General features: G+C 37.2%; 1 protein-coding gene across 1 annotated transcript in view; it reads left to right on the forward strand.

Annotated features, from left to right (window-relative positions):
- Window positions 1-4448: 4448 nt before the first annotated feature.
- Window positions 4449-24094, forward strand: part of MALRD1 (MAM and LDL receptor class A domain containing 1) — a 956759-nt gene continuing 937113 nt past the window's right edge. The window contains exon 1 of the mRNA XM_064284901.1: window positions 4449-4678. Coding sequence (XP_064140971.1) covers window positions 4483-4678 — 196 coding nt within the window. The 5' untranslated portion in view covers window positions 4449-4482. The remainder of the gene's footprint in view (window positions 4679-24094) is intronic.

The raw sequence follows: 24094 nt of genomic DNA on the forward strand, positions 1-24094 counted from the left end.
TCCAGGACCTGTGGTAGTCACTGGAGATACAATAGTGAAAAGGTCATAACTGTATCATTCTTACAGAAGAATGGAGGATTCATTTAAATAGACAATGACCATACCAAGCAGTAGTTGCTAAGATGAATGAGAACAGAAGCCTGTGGTTTAGGAAGAAAATTTAACAGAGCTTTGGAGATTTTTTTTTTTTTTTTGGGAGATTTAGCCAAGGTCCTTTAGATAACATCCTTTTTGCCAAAAAAAGAATAATATTTACTTAGTGATTAGGGCTGGGGGAGGGATTAAAGACGCAAGATCTAGAGAAAATACTGCGTGTTCACAATGAACCAAGACAGCGGTTCAATAAGACTGGACTGAGAGTTTTTAAGTGAGTATGTAACAAGCAGTAGACCTTGAAAGTAACAGCATTTAGAAACTATTCCACTGCTCTTTCTTTGCTCATCTCTTAGTGATTATCCTTATAGTTTCATTTTAAGTCCTCTCTACTCGTATTACATATTTCCTAGGCTTTGTCTTCACTCTTGCTTTCAATTAGTATCTTTGCATTGTTGTCTCCCAAATTTATATCTGCAGCTGTGATATACATCTCTCCTTCATGAGCACATACAAACACACACACACACACACACACGTTTAGAACGATCACTCACTGCCTGAAGGATGGAAAGTGACTTATGGTAAACGGAAACATCCATATTTGAGACTTTGCTGAGAGAAGAACTGATGGTGTCCTCAACTGAAATATAGAATGTACAAGATGGTGATTGATAGGTAGTGTACATGAGAGTAGTCCAGGAACAATATATAGGTTTTTGGCTTGGGCAACTGGACATAAGAAGGTGCCATTCTTTGAAATGTGGAATACGGGAGGAATAGTTGATTGATCGGGTAGGGGAAAGGAGACAAGTTTAGTTTTGGATTTGTTGCGGTGCCTGTAGGACATTCAAGTAGGTATGTCAGTTAGGCGGTATATCTGTGTGTGTGTGTGTGTGTGTGTGTGTGTGTATGCTCAGGAAGGAGAAGTATGTATGATGGTTACAGATTATTATTTGGGGAACAACAATGTAAAGATGCTAATAGAAATCCTGAGAGTGAATACCTAGGTAAACGTAATCTGAGCAGAGAGGACTTAACATGGATAAAGATAAGGATGTCCTTCTCCAGGGACTGGTCCCTCCTGATAATGTGTCCAAAGAACCTGAGACGAAGTCTCACCATTCTTGCTTCTAAGGAGCATTCTGACTATACTCCTTCCATGTATAAGAATAATAACTATTTAAAAGACAGCAAAGAAAGAGAATTAGACAAGACATTGATTAATATTCATTTACAGAAAAAGGTAACGAGAAGAGGATTTCTGAAATTAGAATAAAATATGAAGCACTGACATAGTTTGCTAGGCGATGTGAGGTGCTCTGTGGTAAGCAACCCTGGTGACTCTGTGGTAGGGTAAAAAATTATGGATTTTTTTCCCAGAGTCCCAAATGCCCATAACTTAAGTATTTATATAAGAATTGGGTCTTTATTCAAGAATATGGGGAAAACTTACTTTCTCAACTTTTTTTTTAACTGCTAAGATGCATTCTTTGTTCCTTATCCATAGTGCTTTCTGCTCTATATACTCTAATCACTTCCTAGTGTCTTGAGGTATCTTTACATCTTGCTGTTACGTTGAAGAAATTAAAAAAAAGTAGTTGAAAAAGAACTCTAATATGCTTTTATGAAATCAAATACAAAGGGATATTTTGAATATTCAACGTCGTAGACTTTCAGTAATTATTCAGGCTCTTAGAACTGTATGTTTAATATGTCAGTGTGATCTGAACTTCCGAATACTGCACATTTTGAGTACGCATCTTGAAATCATGTCAAAACCATACCAAACCCACTGCCATTGAGTTGATTCTGACTCATAGCGACCCTATAAAACAGAGTAGAACTGCTCTGTAGGGTTTCTGTCTTAGGCTGGGTTTACTACAGAAGCAAAACCAGTGAAGCTGTATATATATGTATATAGTTGTTGTTGTTCTCAGGTACCATCAAGCCGGCTCCAACTCATAGTGACCCTTTGTACAACAGAATGAAATACTGACTGATCCTGCACCATTCTCACAATCATTGTTGTGTTTGAGCCCATCATTGCAGCCATTGTGTCAATCCGTTTCGATGAGGGTCTCCCTCTTTTTTGCTGACCCTCTGCTTTACCAAGCATGGTGTTCTTCTGCAGGGACTGATTTCTTCTGATAACATGTCTAAAGTATGTGAGAAATGGTCTCGTCATTCTTGTTTCTAAGGAGCATTCTGGCTGTACTTCTTCCAGAGAGATTTGTTTGTTCTTCTGGCAGTCCACAGTATATTCAATATTCTTCACCAGCACCATAATTCGAAGGCATCAATTCTTCTGTCTTTCTTATTCATTGTCCAGTTTTGCAGGCATATAAGGCAGTTGAAAACCCCATGGCTTGGGTTAGGTGTACCTTAGTCCTCAAAGTAACATCTTGACTATTTAACACTTTGAAGAGGTCTTTTGCAGCAGATTTGTCCAATGCAATATGTCATTTGATTTCTTGACTTCTGCTTCAGTAAGTGTTAATTGTGGGTCCACGTAAAGTAAAATCCTTGTCAACTTCAATATTTTCTCCATTTATCATTATGTTGCTTATTGGTCCAGTTATAAGGATATTTTTCTTTATGTTAAGGTGTAACCCATACTGAAGGCTATGATCTTTGATCTTCATGAGTAAGTGCTTCAAGTCTTTGATCTTCATGAGTAAGTGCTTCAAGTCCTCTTCACTTTCAGCAAGTAACGTGTCGTTTGCATATCACAGGTTATTAATGAGCCTTCCTCCAATCCTGATGCTGCGCTTTTCTTCTTATAGTCCAGCTTCTTGAATTATTTGCTCAAAATACAGATTGAATAAATATAGTAAAAGGATACAACCCTGATGCACACCTTTCCTGACTTTAAGCCACACAGTATCCCCTTGTTCTGTTCTGCATACACACACACACACACATATATGGAAAGAGAGATAGAGAGAAAGAGTTACATCAAGGAAATGGCTCACACAATTGTGGAGGCAGGAAAGTTCCAAGCCCCTGGGTGAAGCATCAGGCTGGAGCCTTCCAAAATATGTAGTTGCAGGAACAGATGAACCCAAGTTTAGCAAGATGGCAGGCTGCTAATTCATGGGCTGTGGAGGCTGATGAATCTAAGATTGGCAGGTAAGATGGCAGGCCATTGGCTCAAGTCCCAAGAACTGGAGTTCAGATGATGATGAGACAAATGAAGGATCCTGAGCAGAGCAAAAGCCAGTGAGCTTTGCCAGAAAATCTACATATATTGGGTGCAGGCCGTTCCCCCAAGGAAAGCCCCTTTCAACTGATTGGCTGCTCATAGCAGATTTCATCATACAGGAGATTACATTATACCAGATTTCATCATGGAAGTGGTTACATCATTATATAACTGTCAGACTACATCATAACTGCCAAACGTCTGAGAATCATGTCTCAGCCAAGTTGATACATCACCTTAACCATCACAGTTTCCAAGGCTGTAAATCTTTAAGGAAGCACACCATTACATTTTTCACCCATGGAGCGGTTGGTGGGTTTGAACGGCCAACCTTTCCTTTAGCAGCTAAGTGCTTACCATTGCACCACCAGGGCTCCTTAAAATCTTGTACTTTACCTATAAAACCAATTAGTATGAATTGACAAGAAGAATCAGTGTAGTTTAGAAGAAAGGCCATTGCCCTTGGCAACAGGACATTTGAATTCTGTTTTCTGACACCAACTTACTGTATTTTTTCATACATATTCCATGACCTCCTTGGACAGAAGTTTTGTGATTGGTGAAATGATGATCTCCAATGTCCCTAAAACTTTTAAAATTCTTCATTTATCTAAACAAGCAATGTATGTTTTCCATTCAATAATCAAGGATAAACATCCGCGTAGAGGAAGTCATATAATCGATTGTAAAATAAGTGTTAGTAACCACAAGGATGTTCTAAATTACATAAATATGATTGAGTATTGAAATTATAACAGAACTTTTTATAATTTTAATGTATTTTTTCCATTTGTGTATCTGCATTTGAAAAATTAATAGGCTATTTTTTAGAACAATGTTTAGTTGACAAATGGCACATAAAGTGCAGAGAGTTTTTCTCTTTCAGGAGATAGCATATAATAAAGACTTAAATTATGTAAACACAGTATACGTAGGGCAATAAATATCTGTGTTAAGCTAGATATAGAAATGGTGCAATTGCTTAAGTTAAATATTCCCTAAAGCCCCTCCTCTGAATGAGTAAATTAACTGCCTTGGGAGTCATTTGTTAGCGTTGCAGGTCATTATCAACAGTATCCAGTTATAAGAGCAAATCTGGAAAATAAAGAATTGGGAAAAGAAAAGGAATATTTCCAATTATGGACCCATCACTACTGCCTGATCTGTAAAGAACATATTGGGTAATGCTCTTCTGGCTGACCAGAATGTTGTCATTCCCATTGAATGAAGCTTGCTGCTTCCTTTGGATTTCCTGTGTTTTCATTTCTGCAGTGCAGCAAGGAACAGAAGACTTCCAGTGTGACAATGGAGTCCCCTTGCCTCTTGACAATGTGTGTGACTTCACAGACCAGTGTGGGGACAACAGCGATGAACAGCCATGTAAGTGCCATTCCTCTGCTTACTCCCATTTCATTTCCCTATATGTCTATCTTAAAACCAGGGGCCTGTGAGCAGCCCAGTGAGAGTCAGCCAGATACCTGGCCTGGAGTAGGTTGGACATTCTCAAAGTCTGAACTATGAAAATGCCTTTAATTTTTTTTTTTTTAATGTTAATCAGGACCAAAACATACTTGTTAATAAAGATAGTCCCATATATAAAAGTGCTCTAATTAAAGAGTATCAAATAGCTAAGATTTAAACTGTGGACTGTAACAACATTCTTGTTACTTTATGTTTTAAATAAATGTTTACTAGTTATAAAAAAATACTTAAAGAGTATCAAATAGCTAAGATTTAAACTGTGGACTGTAACAACATTCTTGTTACTTTATGTCTTAAATAAATGTTTACTAGTTATAGAGACGTGATAAACAGAAATGTAGCTGTGAATGTTATATTCGTGAAGCAAAATTCAGAAGTTGTTTTACTGCAGCTTTAAAATGCTTTTGTGCTATTGTGGTAGAAATTATGAGCTGAAGTTTGAGTTAAGTATGAATATATTTTATGTGAATTTTAGATCTGGTGGGCAGATTTTTTTTCGTTTTTAAGACATGGACACTAAGTCAGTTGATACTGACCACACGTGTAGCACAACCCTGGCTTTTGTCACATGACTCCAGGGCAGTGGAAAGAGTACAAGTTTTAGAGAGTACAGGACCTAGATTGGGATCTGGATGAACAATTACTTGTGAGATCTTGAAACCTCTATTTTATTATAAAAGGTCATAAAATGAAATAAACCAGCTCTCAGGTGGGAAAATACTCCATCATTTACTGGAATAATATTAAGAAAAAAGGAAACAGTTCACCAAGCGAAGACGTGGGTAAAGACATAAATGTTCCTCTAGTTTCTATTGCAGTAGGACACCCTAAGGAATAGTGCATTTTAGTAGTGGAGACCAGTGCCATTCTTACACACAATTGCCTTTCAAAAATAAATAACATTTTCATAAAATTAACATAGGCTCATTGTTGGTGCATAGTAACTGTTGATTCAGTTATTTGCAGACCCTTATTCTATTACATAGGGCATTTTATTCAAACATATATTTTCAGATTTTTATTCAGATAAAATATTAGTTGATGTTTCTAGAATTCTGTTTTCCTCTGCTAAAATAAGGTTCTATGTATTTGATTTTGTTATTGTTTGCTTCCTGTTTACATATTCAGTTGGTATTATATTAAAACCAAGACGGTAATTGCTGAAAAGCATCTTCCCTATAGAATGGAACAGGCTGATGATTTTCCTCCCGTAGTATGGGTCGCTATGAGTCGGAATTGACTCGAGGGCACTGGGTTTTTGAGTTTGGGATAGCTACCATGCTGTTAGCACTTAACCAAAAAAAACCAAACCCTTTGCTGTTGAGTTGATTCTGAATCATAACAAGCGATCCTATAGGACAGAGTAGAACTGCCCATAAGTTTTCCAAGAAGAGGCTGCTAGATTTGAACTGCTGACCTTTTGGTTAGCAGCTGAATGCTTAAGCTGTTAGCACTTAGTAACTGTTAAGTACAAAGCTCAACCAAGCCTGAGGATTCATTTATATTTGTCCAATTTCTCCAGAGTGGCTAAATGTGGGTGTGCTGCCCCTTGGCCTGGCCTCCCTGGAAAAACCCCTGCTGTTCCTGGGTAAGCAGTAAAGACGAACCACTCAGCCGGTTTGACAAGAAGTACAAAGTCCTTTCTATTATTAATCTCTATGAAGCTTCCTTTAGCACTCTTGCTGTGATAACATGCATGGTCCTGCTTCAGGGAAAAGGTTAATGTGAAAGAAGAAGAAAGCTGCTGAGTGGTAAAGGTCTCGGCTGCATGAAAAATTCTAATAACTCGCAGCCTTGCAGAAAAGCTAGGGAACAGATCTGTCAAATAAACAGATTTCATTTTAAATGTTACATTGGGAGGTCACCTTTGGCTTTTTTGCTTTTCATTTTCATTTCTGAGGAGCCTCCGGTTTGGTATTATATTTAAATGTGTGCAGTAACCTGCAGATAAAACTGAGAATCACTTTAAGGTATGAGTTTTCTTTGCACACCACACTAGTGGGAAATTACTGTTAAGGAATAATGACTGACTAGCTGTTTCTTCCATAAAAAATTACCATGCTCAATTTACAGCCTGAATTTTTATAACCAACTATATAATGATGTTAAAATAGTCACACTTAAAAAATCTGTCTGCTCCTCCCGCTTTTAAAGTCCCAGTGGTGTGACCTTTAAAGACGTAGATTAATATATATGTTGGCTTTTCTTAATGAAATTGGCATAGTCGAGGTTGAATTTCTGGTGCAACTGAATCTAATAGGTTTTTAAGAATGTTCTTAATTTACGCAATGGACTTCCTTTTAAGAATACTTGAACCTGTTCTTTTAACTGTCTTCTGTTATTTGTCTCTTTTGTTTTTAAAAGAAATTCGGTTTAGAAAAACTGAGTCCTCAAATGGAATAAACTCTATTTATACTATATTAAAGAAAAAAACAAAACAACCAAAGTCATTGTCATTGAGTTGATTCTGACTCATAGTGACTCTATAGGACAGAACAGAACTGCCCCAGTGGGGTTTCCAAGAAGCAGCTAGTGGATTCGAACTGCTGACCTTTTGGTTAGCAGCCAAGCTCTTAACCGCTATACCACCAGGGCCCAAAGCTTTTAATATTTAGTGGGCAAGAAAAATAATTTGTAGGTGTAGCAACTGGGTCTAATGTTGACAAAATTCCCTCTTTATTTATATTTACTGACACCCTTAGACCTGGCTCAGGTTATATGCATTGTGGTACCAGTTTGGGTATTTTTTTAAAAAATCATGTTGCAAGTGTTGCAGTGTCTGCTTCCATGCTGAACCACATTGTCTGGTCTTCCTCATTCTTTTTCATTTTTACTTCCTTCTTTTAATAGCACAGCTACTACACTAAGTACGGAGATAATCTAACTTCTCTTCCAGCAATTACTCAAAATTATTTGATGTACAAAAGCTTTACTCTGCTTTATTTTTACCTTATAATAAATATAGCAGTATTATTTTTGTTGCTATTCAGAGCCAAATCAACCAGAAGATTATAACATATACTATTAATACAGTGTGGGGATATATCCCCTGCAGCGGATCTCTACCATTGGCGTATCCTCAGTTATTTAAAATCCCAGAAAATATTCTTAGATGGTTACTTTCGCAGAGCTAAATTTGTTAGGATTAGTCACTACATGCATTTCACTTTTGGCATGAAATTGACTGTGATTCAAAAGAGAAAAGTAAATTATGTTAATCTGACATCTTTCTTACTTGCCTTGGTGTCATGCTTATGAACTTTTCCATTTGTTCCACTATTTTCAAAAGGAGATAAGAACCTATTTTTATATTTGTCATTTGATACAATATATCATAATATTTTGTGGTTTTATAACATTTCTCTTACAAAATCTCTTGAATTTGGAAACAAGAATGTCTTTTTCGAACTGTATTTATATAAATTTAAGTTTATATGTGAAATGTGTGGAAATTACCTTAGAGGTGCGTTTTTAAAATCAGCGAGTTGGTGGTGTTTAACCAGATGATATTAAGTAAAAACTTTATTTCTTCAGTAGGATGACATACAAGCCAAGGAACTGATTCGTTACAATCCTTGAAGCAAAAGCATTAATAGAGTGTGCATAGTTAACTTACTACTACCTCATATGCAAATTTTAATCACCATAGCAACAGAATTATATAGCTAAGAATATCTAAGAATAAATCTACTAATAAATATGTAGACCCTATCTGAACAAAATTAGAAAAGAATTATAGATATACAGGAAAAAAAAACTCATGACAAGATTGCACTTTCTAGTGGGATGCTTCAATAGTATAAATATGTACATTTTTGTCAAATCAATTTAAATGTTAATTAAATTCTAATACAAGAGCTAACCAAGATAAATTTTGGAATTTGATAATGTGATTTGCAAGTTCATTTAGAAAAATGAGTGAGAATAGCTAGGAAAGGGGGGAATAAAATAGTTAATAACAAGGAAGACATGTAGTAGGTTTACAAAATTATCAAGTGAAAGTTTATAATTAGATAGAAATAAAATTATTAGAAATATTAAGCATGTATTTGATAAATGATGGTGGTATTCCAAAGCAGTGAGCAAAAACATAGATAGCTAATAAAAAATTTAGCTAATATTTATAAAATGCTTACTATATTTTTTTAAAGCTATTTCCACCAGTTGCCTCCTTCTATCTTCACTAAATGGCCAAATAAATAGGACCTAATATTGTTCCCATTTTACACCTTAGGAAAATGAGATTCATCTGGGGTAAAATAAAATGGCAAAAGACACAGAGATAGCCAATAGAATTCATAACCAGCTATATCTGATCCTAGAATCCTTGCTACTAATTATAATACAGCATTGACTGTGTTTATTAAATACAACAAATGAAGATGTGGGTATGCAAATGAAAATTAGGCAATTTCATGAAATCTATTTTTGATCCACTCACACACCAAAACATTCTAGAAGATAAAATGTTATATATTAAACATAAACCACAGTCCTTACTTCTCTTGACTATGAATTTTGAAAAGTCAGAGTACATTTCTCTTTTGCTTTGAAGCATAGTAAATTCTTACAATATGCATGTTAAACATTGATGCTGAATAGATATTGGGGTAGGTAAGGCCTTTTAATGTTAAAAGAAAAAAGAAAAGAAAATATTAGTAAATTAGAATATATAAGTGAAAAGTTTTGCTATATCAATCTAAAACAATAAAGATCATGGAAGAAAAAATAGGGACAATGCTAGAGGCCCTAACACATGGTATAAACAGTATATAAAACATTATTAACAGTGCACAAACACCAGAAGACAGACTAGGTAACTGGGAGCTCCTAAAAATCAAACACTTATGCTCATCCAAAGACATCAAGAGAGTAAAAAGACTACCTACAGACTGGGAAAAAGCTTTTGGCTATGACATATCTGATCAGCATCTGATTTTGAAAATCTACATGATATTGTAAAAACTCAACAACAAAAAGACAAATAACCCAATTAAAAAGTGGGTAAAAGATATGAACGTGCACTTCACCGAAGAAGACATTCAGGCAGCTAACACGTACATGAGGAAATGCTCACGATCATTAGCCGTTAGAGAAATACAAACCCAAACTACAATAAGATACCATCTCACCCCGACAAGGCTGGCATTAACCCAAAAAATACAAAATAACAAATGTTGGAGAGGTTGTGGAGAGACTGGAACACTTATACACTGCTGGTAGGAATGTAAAATGGTACAACCACTTTGGAGACCGATTTGGCATTTCCTTAGAAAGCTGGAAATAGAACTACCATATGATCCAGCAATTCCACTCCTTGAAATATATCCTAGAGAAATAAGAGCCTTCACATGAAGAGATATATGCACAACCATGTTCATTGTAGCACTGTTCACAATAGCAAGAAGATGGAAAGAACCAAAGCACCCATCAACTGATGAATGGATAAATAAATTATGGTATATTCACACAATGGAATACTACGAAACAAAAAAAGAACAGCGATGAATCTGTGAAATGTTTCAGAACATGGAGGAATCTGGAAGGCATTATGCTGAATGAAATTAGTCAGTTGTAAAAGGACAAATATTGTATGAGTCCACTATTATAAAAACTCAAGAAAAAATTTAAAAACAGAAAATATTCTTTGATGATTATGAGGGTGCAGAGGGAGGGAGAGGGGCATTCACTAATTAAATAACAGATAAGAACTATTTTAGGTGAAGGGAAAGAAAACACACAATATGGGGAGATCACCGCAACTGGACTGAACCAAAAGCAAAAAAGTTTCCTGAATACAACCAAATGGCTTGAAGGCCAGAGTATCAGGGACAGGGGTCTGGGGACCATGGTTTCAGGTGACATCCAGGTCAATTGGCATAACAAAATATATTAAGAAAATGTTCTGCATCCCACTTTGGTGAGTGGCATCTGGGGTCTTAAGCACAAGCAAGGGACCACCTAAGATGCATCAATTGGTCTCAACCCACCTGGAAAAAAGGAGAATGAAGAACACCAAAGACACAGGGTAAATATGACCCCAAGAGACAGAAAGGGCCATATAAACCAGAAACTACATCAGCCCAAGCCTGGAAGAACTAGATGGTGCCTGGCTACCACTGAAGACTGTCCTGACAGGGAACACAACAGAGAATTCCTGAGGGAGTGGGAAAACAGTGGGATGCAGACCCCAAATTCTCATAAAAAGATCACACTTAATGGTCTGACTGAGACTGGAGGGATCCCAGAGGTCATGGCCCCCGGGACCCTCTGTTAGCCCAAGACTGGAACCATTCCCGAAGCCAACTCTTCAGACAGAGATTGGACTGGACTATAAGACAGAAAATGATACTGATGAGGAATGAGCTTCTTGGCCTACGTAGACACATGAGACTATGTGTCTATGTAGCTCCTGTCTGAAGGTGAGAAGAGAAGACGGGGGGACAGGAGCTGGTTGAATGGACAGGGGCAATACAGGGTGGAGAGGGGGAGTATGCTATCATATTAGGGGGAGAGCAGCTAGGGTTACATAGCAAGGTGTTTATAAGTTTTTGTATGAGAGACTGACTTGGTTTGTAAACTTTTACTTAAAGCACAATAAAAAAAAAGTTTTGCTTTATCAAAAACATAAACAAAATGAAAGAAGAAAGATGTTTGCAATATATCTGACAAATAATTCTCTTTCAGGTAAATAAGTCAAAGAAAAAAATGTATTCTTTTATTAAAAAAATCCATTGCCTTCAAGTCAATTCCATAGCTCTTATATGGATAAAATACCCAAAAAGGCAACTCACACACACACAGAAATGACCACATATAATGATCAGCTTCACAATTAATTGTAAATCACAACTGGAAACAAAAAGCTGGCAATATTTTAAAAATAAAGTACACATTAATGGAAAAAAAAAACCTGTTTTCCAGAGTTGGGAAAATGAGTGCTCTTACATATTGCAGGTTATTAGCACAATGGTTAAGTGCTTGGCTGCTAACCAAAAGGTCGGCACTTTGAACCCACCAGCTGCTCCTCAGGAGAGAAGACCCTGCGATCTGCTCCTGTAAAGACTACAGGCTAAGAAACCCTGTAGGGCAGTTCTATTCTATCATATAGGATCATTATGAATCAGAATCAGCTGGTCAGCACACAACAATGACAAGAACAATTGTTTAAATAAATTTATATATCTGTACTATGGATATCTGTGCAGCCATCTGTCGTGATTTTAGATAATATTTAAAAATAAAATGTTCATGATGTGTTGTTAAGGGAAAATATGATTACTAATCAGTACATATACTTAAAAAATACTATGGGGATTGAATACAACAGGATCTATTGATTTATAATCAGAATAAAAGATATTTCTAATTATCTAATCAACAGTCTTCCTATTAGCTGCATATTGTTTGTATTCTAGAAAGGATAAATAGCAAGTTAGTATAAGGTATGCTGGCTACATAATGAAGAACAGGAATTTCTTTTCTTTCAACTTTTTTCTATTTTTTTCTCAAAGCTAATGATAAGAGGTTTTTGTTTTCCCTTTTGTTGTATTTAATTTGTAAGCAGAGTAAAGAGATTGAGAATCCACTAGTAAAATAACATGTCAAATTTATGCTAGCGAAAATAGTCAATTTCAGGAAGAAAAATGTTTGTGTAGCAGGGGCAACTGCTATCATTATCCAGTCCTATCCACATACAGGGTGTGGTGCTTTTTTTTTTTTAATCACAACTGCCATCTGAGTGTCAGGATACTGAGTCTTTTTATTTCATTTTGGAGAGGAGTGACAGGAGTCTCTCGTGTGTGTGCGTAAGTGTGTACGCTCTTTGTGAGCATGTGCACATGTGTGTGAGAGTTCATGTGAGCATGAGTGAATGAGTGTGTGTGAGTGTAAGTGTGTGTGTGTTGCAGGGGGTCAGGGGAGCTGGTGCCTACCAGCATCCCATCTTCTCCTATTGGATGAGCCCTGTTTGAACCATGCAGGTGTTGTCAAGGAAGGGCCTCAACTCACAGCAGTGAGAAGAGCTGCGAAAGTGGCTCCTCTTGGCTGGGGCTTCTTTGGATGCAATAGCTTGTCTGCAAGTTTGGGCTCAGCTCCCCTGCTGTTCCCTGACACTGGGCTCCTCTGAAAGGCCTTGGCCATCACACAAAGCTAACATCTTATGCGGGTCCTCATCCCACCACTACTGCCTTACCTCCTGCCCACCTCCCCTGCCTGGCCTCTCCAGGGATGGGGTAGTTGTGCTTTTCCACTATGTTTTTTTCAGCTCTAACCCTGTGGCATTATGACATGCTTCATCCAGACCTCCCTTTAGCTATTTAAGAACTATTTTTTAGTCAAAACTGAACAATGTCTGTTTCCCTTTTCATCATTTTTAAAAGTGTTCTAACTTTCCTAGAGATAATGATCAGAGGAGGGGTCACATACAACAGAGTGAAGAAAAGAAAAACACAGTTATCAAAATTTCAAGACACTGCTCTAGATCTGTCACCAGGGTGTTCTTCCCTGGAGATTCTGAAAGGGCCGAGGTGGACTCTTAGGTGCGGTAAGAATGCTATGCCGTCCCTACAATTTGTTCTGAATGGAGCGAGGACTCTGAAGGAGAGAGTTAGCATCTAAAATACTCCTGTGGTAATGTGAATAGGGAAAAGGGGAAATGGGAGACCAGAGGGAGAACAGACTGATTGGAGATGGGCTCTGTATGGCCTGGCAGGTCATTTGATGAGAAAAGAGTTATGTGTAGCTTATTCTCATATCTAATAAAAAGATTGCTTGTTTTTCTGGTAATAAAACTAAACCAGCAAGGTCTTTTCGGTTATTGCAGACATAATTGTGGAGTTTATCAGAATACACAGTGTAGCGGTTGAATTCCGCGGCGTAAGAATCCTGCCCCTGTACAGTGGCATCACTAGGGTTGGTGCCACTCAGTGTGGTAATTCATGTTATCACCGCCCTCCCACACATGGCCCTCAAAACTAACAAGAAAATTGTTTTGTAAAATCATTCTACTGACTTAAAGCATTATTACTTATAACTTTATTAGTAACTGAGCAGAAACCTTTTTTGATCTTTCTTCTTTCCTTTAATTACTACTTCATTCTTGAAAAAGTTATTGATATAGGTTCACAAACACTAATTACCACAATGTTGTGGCTAAAACACCAGAAACTTTGACAAAATCAATGATTATAAAAACAATGGCAGTAAAGAAAACAACAATGCATGCTTGTATTGCGTGCAGAGGAAACCAGAATTGTCACTGTAATTAGGCAATAATGACAGCTCTGACTAGAGCTCATTAGAAGTTTCAAAAAGTAAATTAGCATAGCGTTTTAGCTTTGTAGGTAAATTGATACATGTAAGCTGGTTTATGAAAAATGTTTTTGTTAACTAACTACATGGATATTTGTATAAAAAATAATAAATTTCTGTAGAAACACTGCACAAAAATTTTATAGATAGTCATTTGGTGTCACTTCCTCTGAGAGTGTCACCAGGTGTGGTCTGTACCCCCTGCATGCCCTTAGTAACACCACTGCCCCAGTGTCCTCACTGGGGATTGCAAACAGTGAGATTAAGAAGAATTATCTCCATAATTCTGTGTATCCTGATTTTTAGGCAGGCCCAGAGACATACCCATTTCTCTTCAGTTAGATAAAACTTTCTAATTTGGCTTCAGAAAGGAAAAGGGCCCCATTCCTGGATTCCAGTTCTTAAAATGACACAAGAGAGTTCTAGGCTGTAGATCCTTAAGTCCTGTGCAAAAAAAAAAAAAAACTTAAAATTTTTACAGACCCTAGTGCTTCTGGTCCTGTGATCTTGAGTCCTAGGATCTCTGATTTCATGAAAAGTTTAAGCAGACTGAATGAGATTATGAAAAACAGCAAAATATTTGTTATGTTTATTGCATTGGAGAAAATCATTTGTATTATTTTACATTAATGTCTCCATAGATCCTTTGGTCTTTTTACCTGTAGTAACAACCCTTAGCACCATTATATCTTTTATTGGGAGTGCCATCAAGTGGATAATAACACATAGTGACCCTGTACCACAGAATAGTACTGCCCCATAGGGCAGTCAGGATGGCCCAGGACCAGGCATTGTTTCATTCTGTTGTGCATAGGGTTGCTGTGGATCAGAACTGACTTAATGGCACCTAACAACAACAACAATATTTACTGGAGCAGACTGCCACATCCTTCTCCCACAGTCTTAGGACAGTGATTATGAAATCTGGTTTCCATACATTGGAAAAGTTTTAGAGGATACTGCAAAATATATTAAAAGTTTTTAAACAAAGTGACTCACTATTTACTGATATCAGAATTTGTATGAATCTTTTCCCAGCTGGGAATTTACTTTTAATAAAATCTGCGTATATGCAATTTTATTTCTTTGTACCTTATTGTCAACCCAAAGGATTTCAGATCTGTTAAGTATGATTTACACAAATTGTAGGATACTTTTTTTGAGGCCAATTGGAAAAAGGGGTACCTACAAAAAATGGGTAGAAAAGTAAGATAAATGGGTAGTGGTACAAGATTTTACAAACAGAAAAATAGAATAAAACCTGAGCTCTTAGAACTATACACTGGTTTCAATATTTATGATAACAGGCCTCTGAGATACTCCTAAGAATGACCAGTGGAGGTAAAACCAGAGGAGTTAGAAGATAAGATCTAGAAGATACGATCTCTGGAGAGGGAATCTGGAATGCTCGAATCACAAAATCAAAAAGGCTTTGACTATTTAACAGAGAATACACCTCTTTGCATACAAAGAAAATGAATTTTTACTTTATTTTTTATTTATTGTGCTTTAAGTGAAAGTTTACAGTTCAGGTTAGTTTCTCATACAAAAAAAATGTATACACACATTGTTATGTGACCCTAGTTCCTTTCTCTATAATGTGACAGCACACTCCTCCTTTCCACCCCGATTTCCCATGTTCAGTCAACCAACCCCTGTCCCTTTCTGCCTTCTCATCTCACCTCTAGACAGGAGCTGCCCATTTAGTGTCATATATCTACTTGAGACAAGAAGCATTCACTTCACAAGTATCATTTCATGTCTTACAGTCCAGTCTAATCTTTGTCTGAAGAGTTGGCTTCGGGAATGGTTTCAGTTGTGGGCTAACAGAGAGTCTGGGGAACAGGTCTTCAGGGGTCCCTCCAGTCTCAGTCAGACCATTAAGTCTGGTCTTTTTACTAGAATTTGTGTTCTGCACCCCACTTTTCTCCTGCTGCATCAGGACTCTCTGTTGTATTCCCTGTAAGGGCGATCATTGGTGGTAGCTGGGCACCATCTAGTTCTTCTGGTCTCAAACTGATGGAGTCTCTGGTTTATGTGGCTCTTTCTGTCTCTTGGGCTCATATTTTCCTAGTGTCTCTGGTGTTTTTCATTCTCATTTGCTTCATGTGGGTTGGGACCAATTGATGCATCCTAGATGGCTGCTCGCTACCTTTTAAAACACCAGACGTCACTCACCCAAGTGGGATGCAGAACGTTTTCTTAATACACTTTGATATGCCCATTGACTTAGAAGTCCCCTGAAACCATGGTCCCCAGATTCTGCACCTGGTACTCTGCCCTCAAAGTGTTTGGTTGTATTCAAGAAACTTCTTTGCTTTTGGTTTAGTCCAGTTGTACGGACTTCCCCTATATTGTGTTGTCCTTCCCTTCACCTAAGATAATTTTTTTTTTATCTAGTTAGTAAATAATCCTCTCCCTTGCTCCCCGCCCTCATAACCATCAAAGAATGTTAAAGAAAATGAATATAAAAATCACTTGTTGTAACTTACAGATGGAGAGCCTGAAAATTTTCTAGATAACAAGGGATAGCAATGGAAATGAAAAGTACTTAATTTTGCTGTAATAAAAGACTGAGTACCTTTATTTAGAGTTCCGTCTTTTTATGTTAGTTAAAATAAACATATTTACAAAGGCTTTTATTTTTTCCATGCTAAACTTTTCCTTTCCTTTAACCTTATTTTTCCTGCAACAGAACTGACGTTAATCTTGTTCCCAAGAATGGCCTTTAGAGAAATTTTGAACTGGGAATAGTTTTGTTGCTGATGTCTATTAGATTTTCTTCCTGTTATTTTGAAAAATACTCTCATAAAATATTTTTTTTTCATGTCAAATAATTCTATTGGGGAACTGTATACTCTGAGAAACTGTTGGGTAACTTGTATGCTATTTTAAACATTCATGTAACATAAATCATTTTCCTTAATATATTTTGATGTTTAGAATTGTTTCACAGTTGTAGACAATTTTTGTTCATAATGTGCAATGGGAATGTCGAAGGAAAGATGAACCATGTGTAATTTGGGTTGTTCTTTCATCTGTGAGTATGATAGTGCATAAAAGCAGCAGTGTGCTTCTTGCCTGTGGAAACATGAAAGCAACACACTGAAGTAGCTCTCTAAGTCCATTCTGAAAATGGATCGGACAGTGAATATTTTTCACAAGGGAGAGATTTAAACATTATTGGAATTTTATCTTGACCCATTCATTCTACAAGGTTTCTTATCACAATAAAAGAAGGTACATACAATTAGGGAGACTTTGGTGAAGCCATGTACCCTGGTGATACTTTAAGCAAAAAAAAAAAAAAAAATTAAGCATGCCTCTATAGAATGCTAAAATCCCTCCAGAGCTGCAAGCAGTTTTGCTAATATTTTGAGGGAGGTCATGAAAAAGCAAAACATTAGCCCTGTTATGGAAAGAATCTTACTTAGTTCTCCCCTGTGTCTCCATTTCCTAGCAGACTGATTAGCAAACAGAGAGTCAGCTATATTAGATGGACTATGGTTACTGGTTACTGGTTTACTGACTGGCTCAATGAATGGTTGGGGAAATTGCCACATTACTGTTTTCTTTTCACCATGGAATTGGATAAAACTAGCCAGTCTTTCAATGCAGTCATCTGTTTTGTGGCAGAAAGGCATCATCAATATGCAGATTGTCATCATCAAAGAAAGACATTCCATTTGTGAGCCCTGTTTGAAAATGTCGGATCCCTGGATAGTGCCAAAGGTGAGCACTCTTGGCTGCTAATCAAAAGGTTGAAGTTTTGAGCCTGCCTGGGAAGAAAGACCTAGTGATCTACTTGTAGGAAATCAGCCATTGAAAACCCTGTGGAGCATGGTTCTACTCTGACACACATGGGATTGCCATGAGTTGGAGTTGACTCAATAGCAGCTGAGGTTTATTTATTTATTTATTTTTGGAAAACATCAAAGACACCTGCCCACATTAAATGCTGCACTGTTTCTTCCACAAGCAAAATGTCTTCAGAAGCCAATATCTGTATATATACAGAAGTTGTGCTGTGCTTGGCACCTTATCTACCTTACTGATTGTCGACAAACGTCATTTCTACATGTTCATAATGACGCTAAAGACTTGGCTAGGAATCCTGAGAGAAGGCTGGCCTTCTGGTGTGAAAGTCATCAAATTTATGAAAGAAAGGACCTTGAATCACAGCTTCCAAGTCCTGGATGGTGGATTCGAAATGCTGACCTTTTGATTAACAGCCATTGCATGCTGTAGCTCTTAACCACTGTGTCACCAGGGCTCCACCAAGGAAATAGGAAGAGCATATAATATTCTCTACTACTTAGACATAAAGGAGCCCTTGTGATGCTATGGTTAATTGCTTGACCACTAACCAAATGTTGGCAGTTTGAACCCATCCAGTGGCTCCATGGGAGAAAAGACCTGGTGATCTCCTCCCATAAAGCCTAGGAAACCCTATGGGGCAGTTCTACTCTAGAACATGGACTTGCTATGTGTGGAAATTAACTTGATGGCAACTAACAACAATCCAGAAATAATTGTGACTTTACAGTGAATAAGTCTTGAAGTGCTTGATTGAATTTGAGAGAGAAATTTAACTTATTGAGAGAGAAATTGAAAACCTGTTTAGGAAACAAAAGTAACAGTTTATTTGTTCATGAATTTGTTTATTTGATGGGAGGTTTGTCCATACAAGATACAGCTTTGTATTCAGAGCCCTGTATTCACCTTTATAGAAGCTGTTGAAAACCAGAAGCTCTTCTGGCCCAGCCATTGCTCTGGAGGAGACCATGAATATGTAAACAGCTATGCAACATTTATAATACTAGAGTAAGCACTGCTGCATGCTAGAGGGAGTTCCAAACCCTTGTCAACATCTGCAGAAATCATCAGACACCAGGAAACACTGGAGATGTCCTTTGAAAGTTACTGCTCTCTGAAGATGTTAATGTTGAAACAGGCTTTGGTCATCCTTTTCTCACTGACATAGATACTGTCAATAACACAAGTTTTGCCACAGTCGATCTCAATGACTTGAAGATAAAGGCAATGATATGACATAAATCTACTTAAGTAATCTTTGTGCTGGTTCCAAATTATATACATTTGTTTATAAATTTATACAATACAGTCTCGATGAAAATATTAAAATTAGTTCAGTGTCAAAAATGACATGAACATTTCCCTGATAAAAATGAGTCAATTAATTTCAAATTGTCAACACTAATAACAGCAGTCTTTCATTGAAATTTACTCCTAAGCATAATTCAACTTTACCTTTATTGAATTGGTATATTTTGGATTAAGTTATACCTTTTCAGGAATTGGCCATTAATTTTTACATTGCAAATGAGACTAAGGGAGACGGTGCTTTATAAAGATCTTTTTATACGTTATCTATGTGAAGGAAGTAATTTTCAAAAGTGGTACAATTAATTGTATGCAGAATTTTATGATTGTGTAATTCGTAGCTTTCCTCAAAAAAGGAAGGGCTCAATACTTATGGAGAGACTACACTTGGGTATCACAGCACTTGTAGAAGAGAGACGTGTATCATCATTATGGTTTCAGGCAAAATCGTGATATTACTGGTTTGATTGTAATACCCTCTACTCTGTCCTCTTCTAGATTTTCCTAATTCTTACCTTTTTCTCCATCTCCTAAGAACTTTGCATTTTAATACTTTACCCAGCTCATGATTTCCAGAGTGAGTCATGAGTTCTGGCTCAATTTCTTCACTGTTGCCACTATTAAAACTATATTCCATTCCTTCCTACTTCCTCAGAGCATTTCTTAAGTTGACCATAACTTTCACTTGGGGATATAATTTAATATTTTTCTTTCCAGTATGGTGTTAATAGGGGTCCCTAGGTGGTGCAAATGGTTAAGGGGTCGACTTCCAGCTGAAAGTTTGTCGACTTTGAACCCCCAGGGACAATCGAAAGACAGGCCTGAAGATATGCTTCCAAAAGTTCACAGCCTTGAAAACCCTGTGAAGCATCTCTACTGTGCATTCATGGGGCTGCCATGAGTCAGAATCTACTCAAGGACAGCAACTAACAATAAAAACAATGATAATGTCAATGACTGAATCTATGAGGGCCTCTACAGTGAATCTTAAATGAGAGAATGGCCCTGTGGAAACCAATTCAGGAGATAATTTGGCCTCCCAAGCTACCCTGAAATCACAACATTAAGGCATCCTTCCTCTCTAAATAGAGTACACCTGACCTTTGGGATCATAAAATTGAAAACAGAATGATGAGACCAACAGGTTCAAAATTTCCAGGAACATGGGTTTTACTGATGATTTCCTGCATGTATCTCCTCAGTGATTAATATATTATCCAACTGTGGCATTATTCCACAAAATTTAGCGATAGCTGCTATGGTGGAAATCCACATGGTGACAGATTTTATTTATAGTAAGTAGTTTCAGATTTTAATGTGGATATGTGGCATATGGAATTAAGAGGTAAACCAGTCACAATTCAAGGAAAATTATTCAAATAATTAAATGTGCAGTTCTCTACTGAGAGAAAAATGAATACTTGGAAAACTTTCTGATGTATTTTCGAATAATCCAGTAGTTATTAGAAATTCACAATTGCCTTTTTTATAAGAATTAGCTGAAAATATATCTCAGTAGAATCATAACAGGTCATCTTATAGCGGAACACTTGATGAGATTATTCAGAGGGAAAAATGTTCTATTTAGCTATTTTTCTACTTCTAACACTTCCAGAAATCGTCATCATTATCTTTGTGTGTTAAAAAGAACAAAAAACATTGCAAACAGATGTCAAACAGTCAACTAAGTAATTGTACTGCAAGGTAATTTCTTGACATTTAAAGAAAATGAAACCTATGCGAGAATATGTATACATTTCATACACATAATTGCTGAAATATGGTGATAAAGGTAGTTCACACATTGATATAAACATTTTATAATCATAAATAGGTCACTGCAAAATTGCTGGAAACTTGAAAATGGATACATATTTATGTAGACACTTGCTCAGCTAATTGGATGACACTTTTTGAGTATATAGTTTAGTTTACATTTTGTTAAAACCGATTACCTGGATTACTAGGTGATCTATACAGGTAATGATTGGGATTTTCCAGCTTTTCTGAATATTTTAAAAGGCCTTATGGAAATTGTAAATTTATATATGGCATAGTTCATAGCCACAAACCAGCTGTCAGTTTGTTGTACTGTGGTGTGTACTTGTATATTGTTATGACGCAGGAAGCAGTGTCACTGGTATTTCAAATACCAGCAGGGTCACCTTTGGTGGACAGGTTTCAGCAGAGCTTCCAGACTAAGACAGACTAGGAAAAAGGCCTCATGATCTAAGTCTGAAAATTAGCCAATAAAAACCTTTGGGATCACAACAGAATATTGTTCAGTATTGTGCTGGAAAATGAGCTCACTAGGTTGGAAGGCACTACACAATAATTACAACAACGAACTCAAGCATACCAATGATAGGGAAGATGGTGCAGGGCAGGGCAAAGTTTCATTCTGTTATACGTTAGGTCACCATGAGTCAGAGATGACAACAACTAACAACAGTGATTCGTAAGCTAGTCAGCTTTCATTGCTTTTAGAAGAGTGATATCAACTCTGTCTGGCCGTACTGGTTTCCTCATGCTAACTAGAAGCTCTGAGAGAACGCTATAAAAATGGGACAGTGGATTAACAATTAATGCTCAGAGCAGAGCCTTAAGAGCTCAGGTTCTGAAATCAAAAAGACCCAGTTCCACTCTTGGTCTCACTAGCTATTCCATCTTGATCAAGTTACTTAATGTCTCTAAGAAACATCAAAGTTTCTTTACCTTTAAAATGGAAGAAAATGCCTGCTTTGTGGGATTGCTGTAAGGAATAAATAACGCCTAGCAAAGAACAAAGAACTGCAACAAATTATAGCCATTAGGATTCTGGTTATTGCAGGGTACAACTAGTTGGCATAACCTTTCAAAATAAGGGATTTTTGCAGAAAAAAAATAAAATGGGCCTTGGTGACAAAGTAGGTATAGTTAACATTATTTAAAAGTGATATTTTAAAATCAGCTTTTAGTACTCATTTGGATGAGCTAAAGAAAATGTACCTGATACATTATTGTTAAATAACGTTATCGTCGAGAAAAACTACTCAGACCTTACAATGAAAATTCAGAGGATTTATTCAGCATTAAAGATTCATTGGAATGGGAAATCACCGGCTCACACAAGTGAAAAACCAGAGTCCAGAGAAAGCATCTCAAGCAAGGATGAAGGAAATTACAACAAAAATCATTGATTGGCTAGTCTTCAATCGTGGTCACAAAAAGAAGGGTTAAACTAAGCAGGAAACAGACTTTCACTGGATATATGTGCATAGGTAGGCTACAAGGATTGGTTACATGGGTTAACGGCAGAAATTAGTGTGAGCACAGAGACTACAGTGATAGTCACAAGACGTTTACAACACATAGGTCATAAAAATATCTTGCTTGTAAAACATTTCTTGAGGATGTTTGGTATTGGGGCTTGCAATAAGCATTAGATACATTCTTTCCACATTCTGCATTAACCACAGAGAAAACGTTTCCTTAATTGCCCATGGTTGCTAGCCACATAAGGAGCCTAAATGTCAGGCTCTGTTATTTTGGTTTTAATTCTGCTGAATACCACAGAGGCATGGATTTAGTTCAGCCATTTTACCTTGATCAAAGATTCAGTAAAATTTCTCTTACAATTCTCTGCTTTTGATCAAGGATTTTATTGAATATCATCTGATCAACTTAAGAATTAGTTTCCTCTGCATGGAATTGTCTTTAAATCACCATTGGCTGTGCTCCTCCCTAGTGGCTGCTTGAACCAGCAAACATTTAAGACCCCAGACACTATCGGTTTTGATAGTTGGGCACCACTGGTGCCTTAGTTGCTAGGCAGCTCTGGGTGTCTTCACCATGCTATGACAGTCACCTCTGATGATGTTAGGGTGGGTGGCTTGTCCTTAGAGACCTGTTGACCGTTTCAAATGAAAAAGCTAAACGCTGGTTCTTCCAGTTTATGGAGAATGCTAATAGCTTCCACATACATTAGCCTATGCACAGGCATCAGATTGCTTCTCTGGGCCAAGGTATTAGTGGTAACTTTCATACAACTTTTAACGGTGCAAGCTGTAATGATTGTCAACATTAAAATCATGTTATCAGAGAACAGAATTGACTTAATCCAGGTTCTCATTCCATTAGGTAGCTGGATAAAAATATTAGAAAAGGAAAAACTGAACCTGGCTTGTTCAGAAATGTGTACCAGGCGGCCTTTTGGTGTGTTTTTGCAATGTTGTGTTCTAATTCCACTGAAGTGTTAATCCAAGCGCAGCTGGACCAACCTAACGAAAGTGTTTTCATGCCATGCCTTAAGAAGAATGATGACCCACAGTAGAATGTTGTTGTTGCTGTTGTTGTTAGGTGCCACCGAGTCGATTCTGACTCACAGCGACCCCATGCACAACAGAACGAAACACTGCCCGGTCCTGTGCCATCCTTACAATCGTTGTTATGCTTGAGCCCATTGTTGCAGCCACTGTGTCAATCCACCTCGTTGAGGGTCTTTCTCTCTTCCGCTGACCCTGAGCTTTGGCAAGCATGATGTCCTTCTCCAGAGACTGATCCCTCCTGACAACATGTCCAAAGTATGTAAGATGCAGTCTCGCCATCCTTGCTTCTAAGAAGCATTCTGGTTGTACTTCTTCCAAGACAGATTTATTCATTCTTCTGGCAGTCCATGGTATATTCAATATTCTTCACCAAAACCACAATTCAAAGGCATCAATTCTTTGGACTTCCTTATTCATTGTCCAGCTTCCACATGCATATGATGTGATTGAAAATACCATGGCTTGGGTCAGGTGCACCTTAGTCTTCGAGGTGACATCTTTGCTCTTCAACACTTTACAGAGGTCCTTTGCAGCAGATTTACCCAATGCAATGCGTCTTTTGATTTCTCGA

The sequence above is a fragment of the Loxodonta africana genome, chromosome 4 (genome assembly GCF_030014295.1).
Source record: "Loxodonta africana isolate mLoxAfr1 chromosome 4, mLoxAfr1.hap2, whole genome shotgun sequence".
NCBI lineage: Eukaryota > Metazoa > Chordata > Mammalia > Proboscidea > Elephantidae > Loxodonta > Loxodonta africana.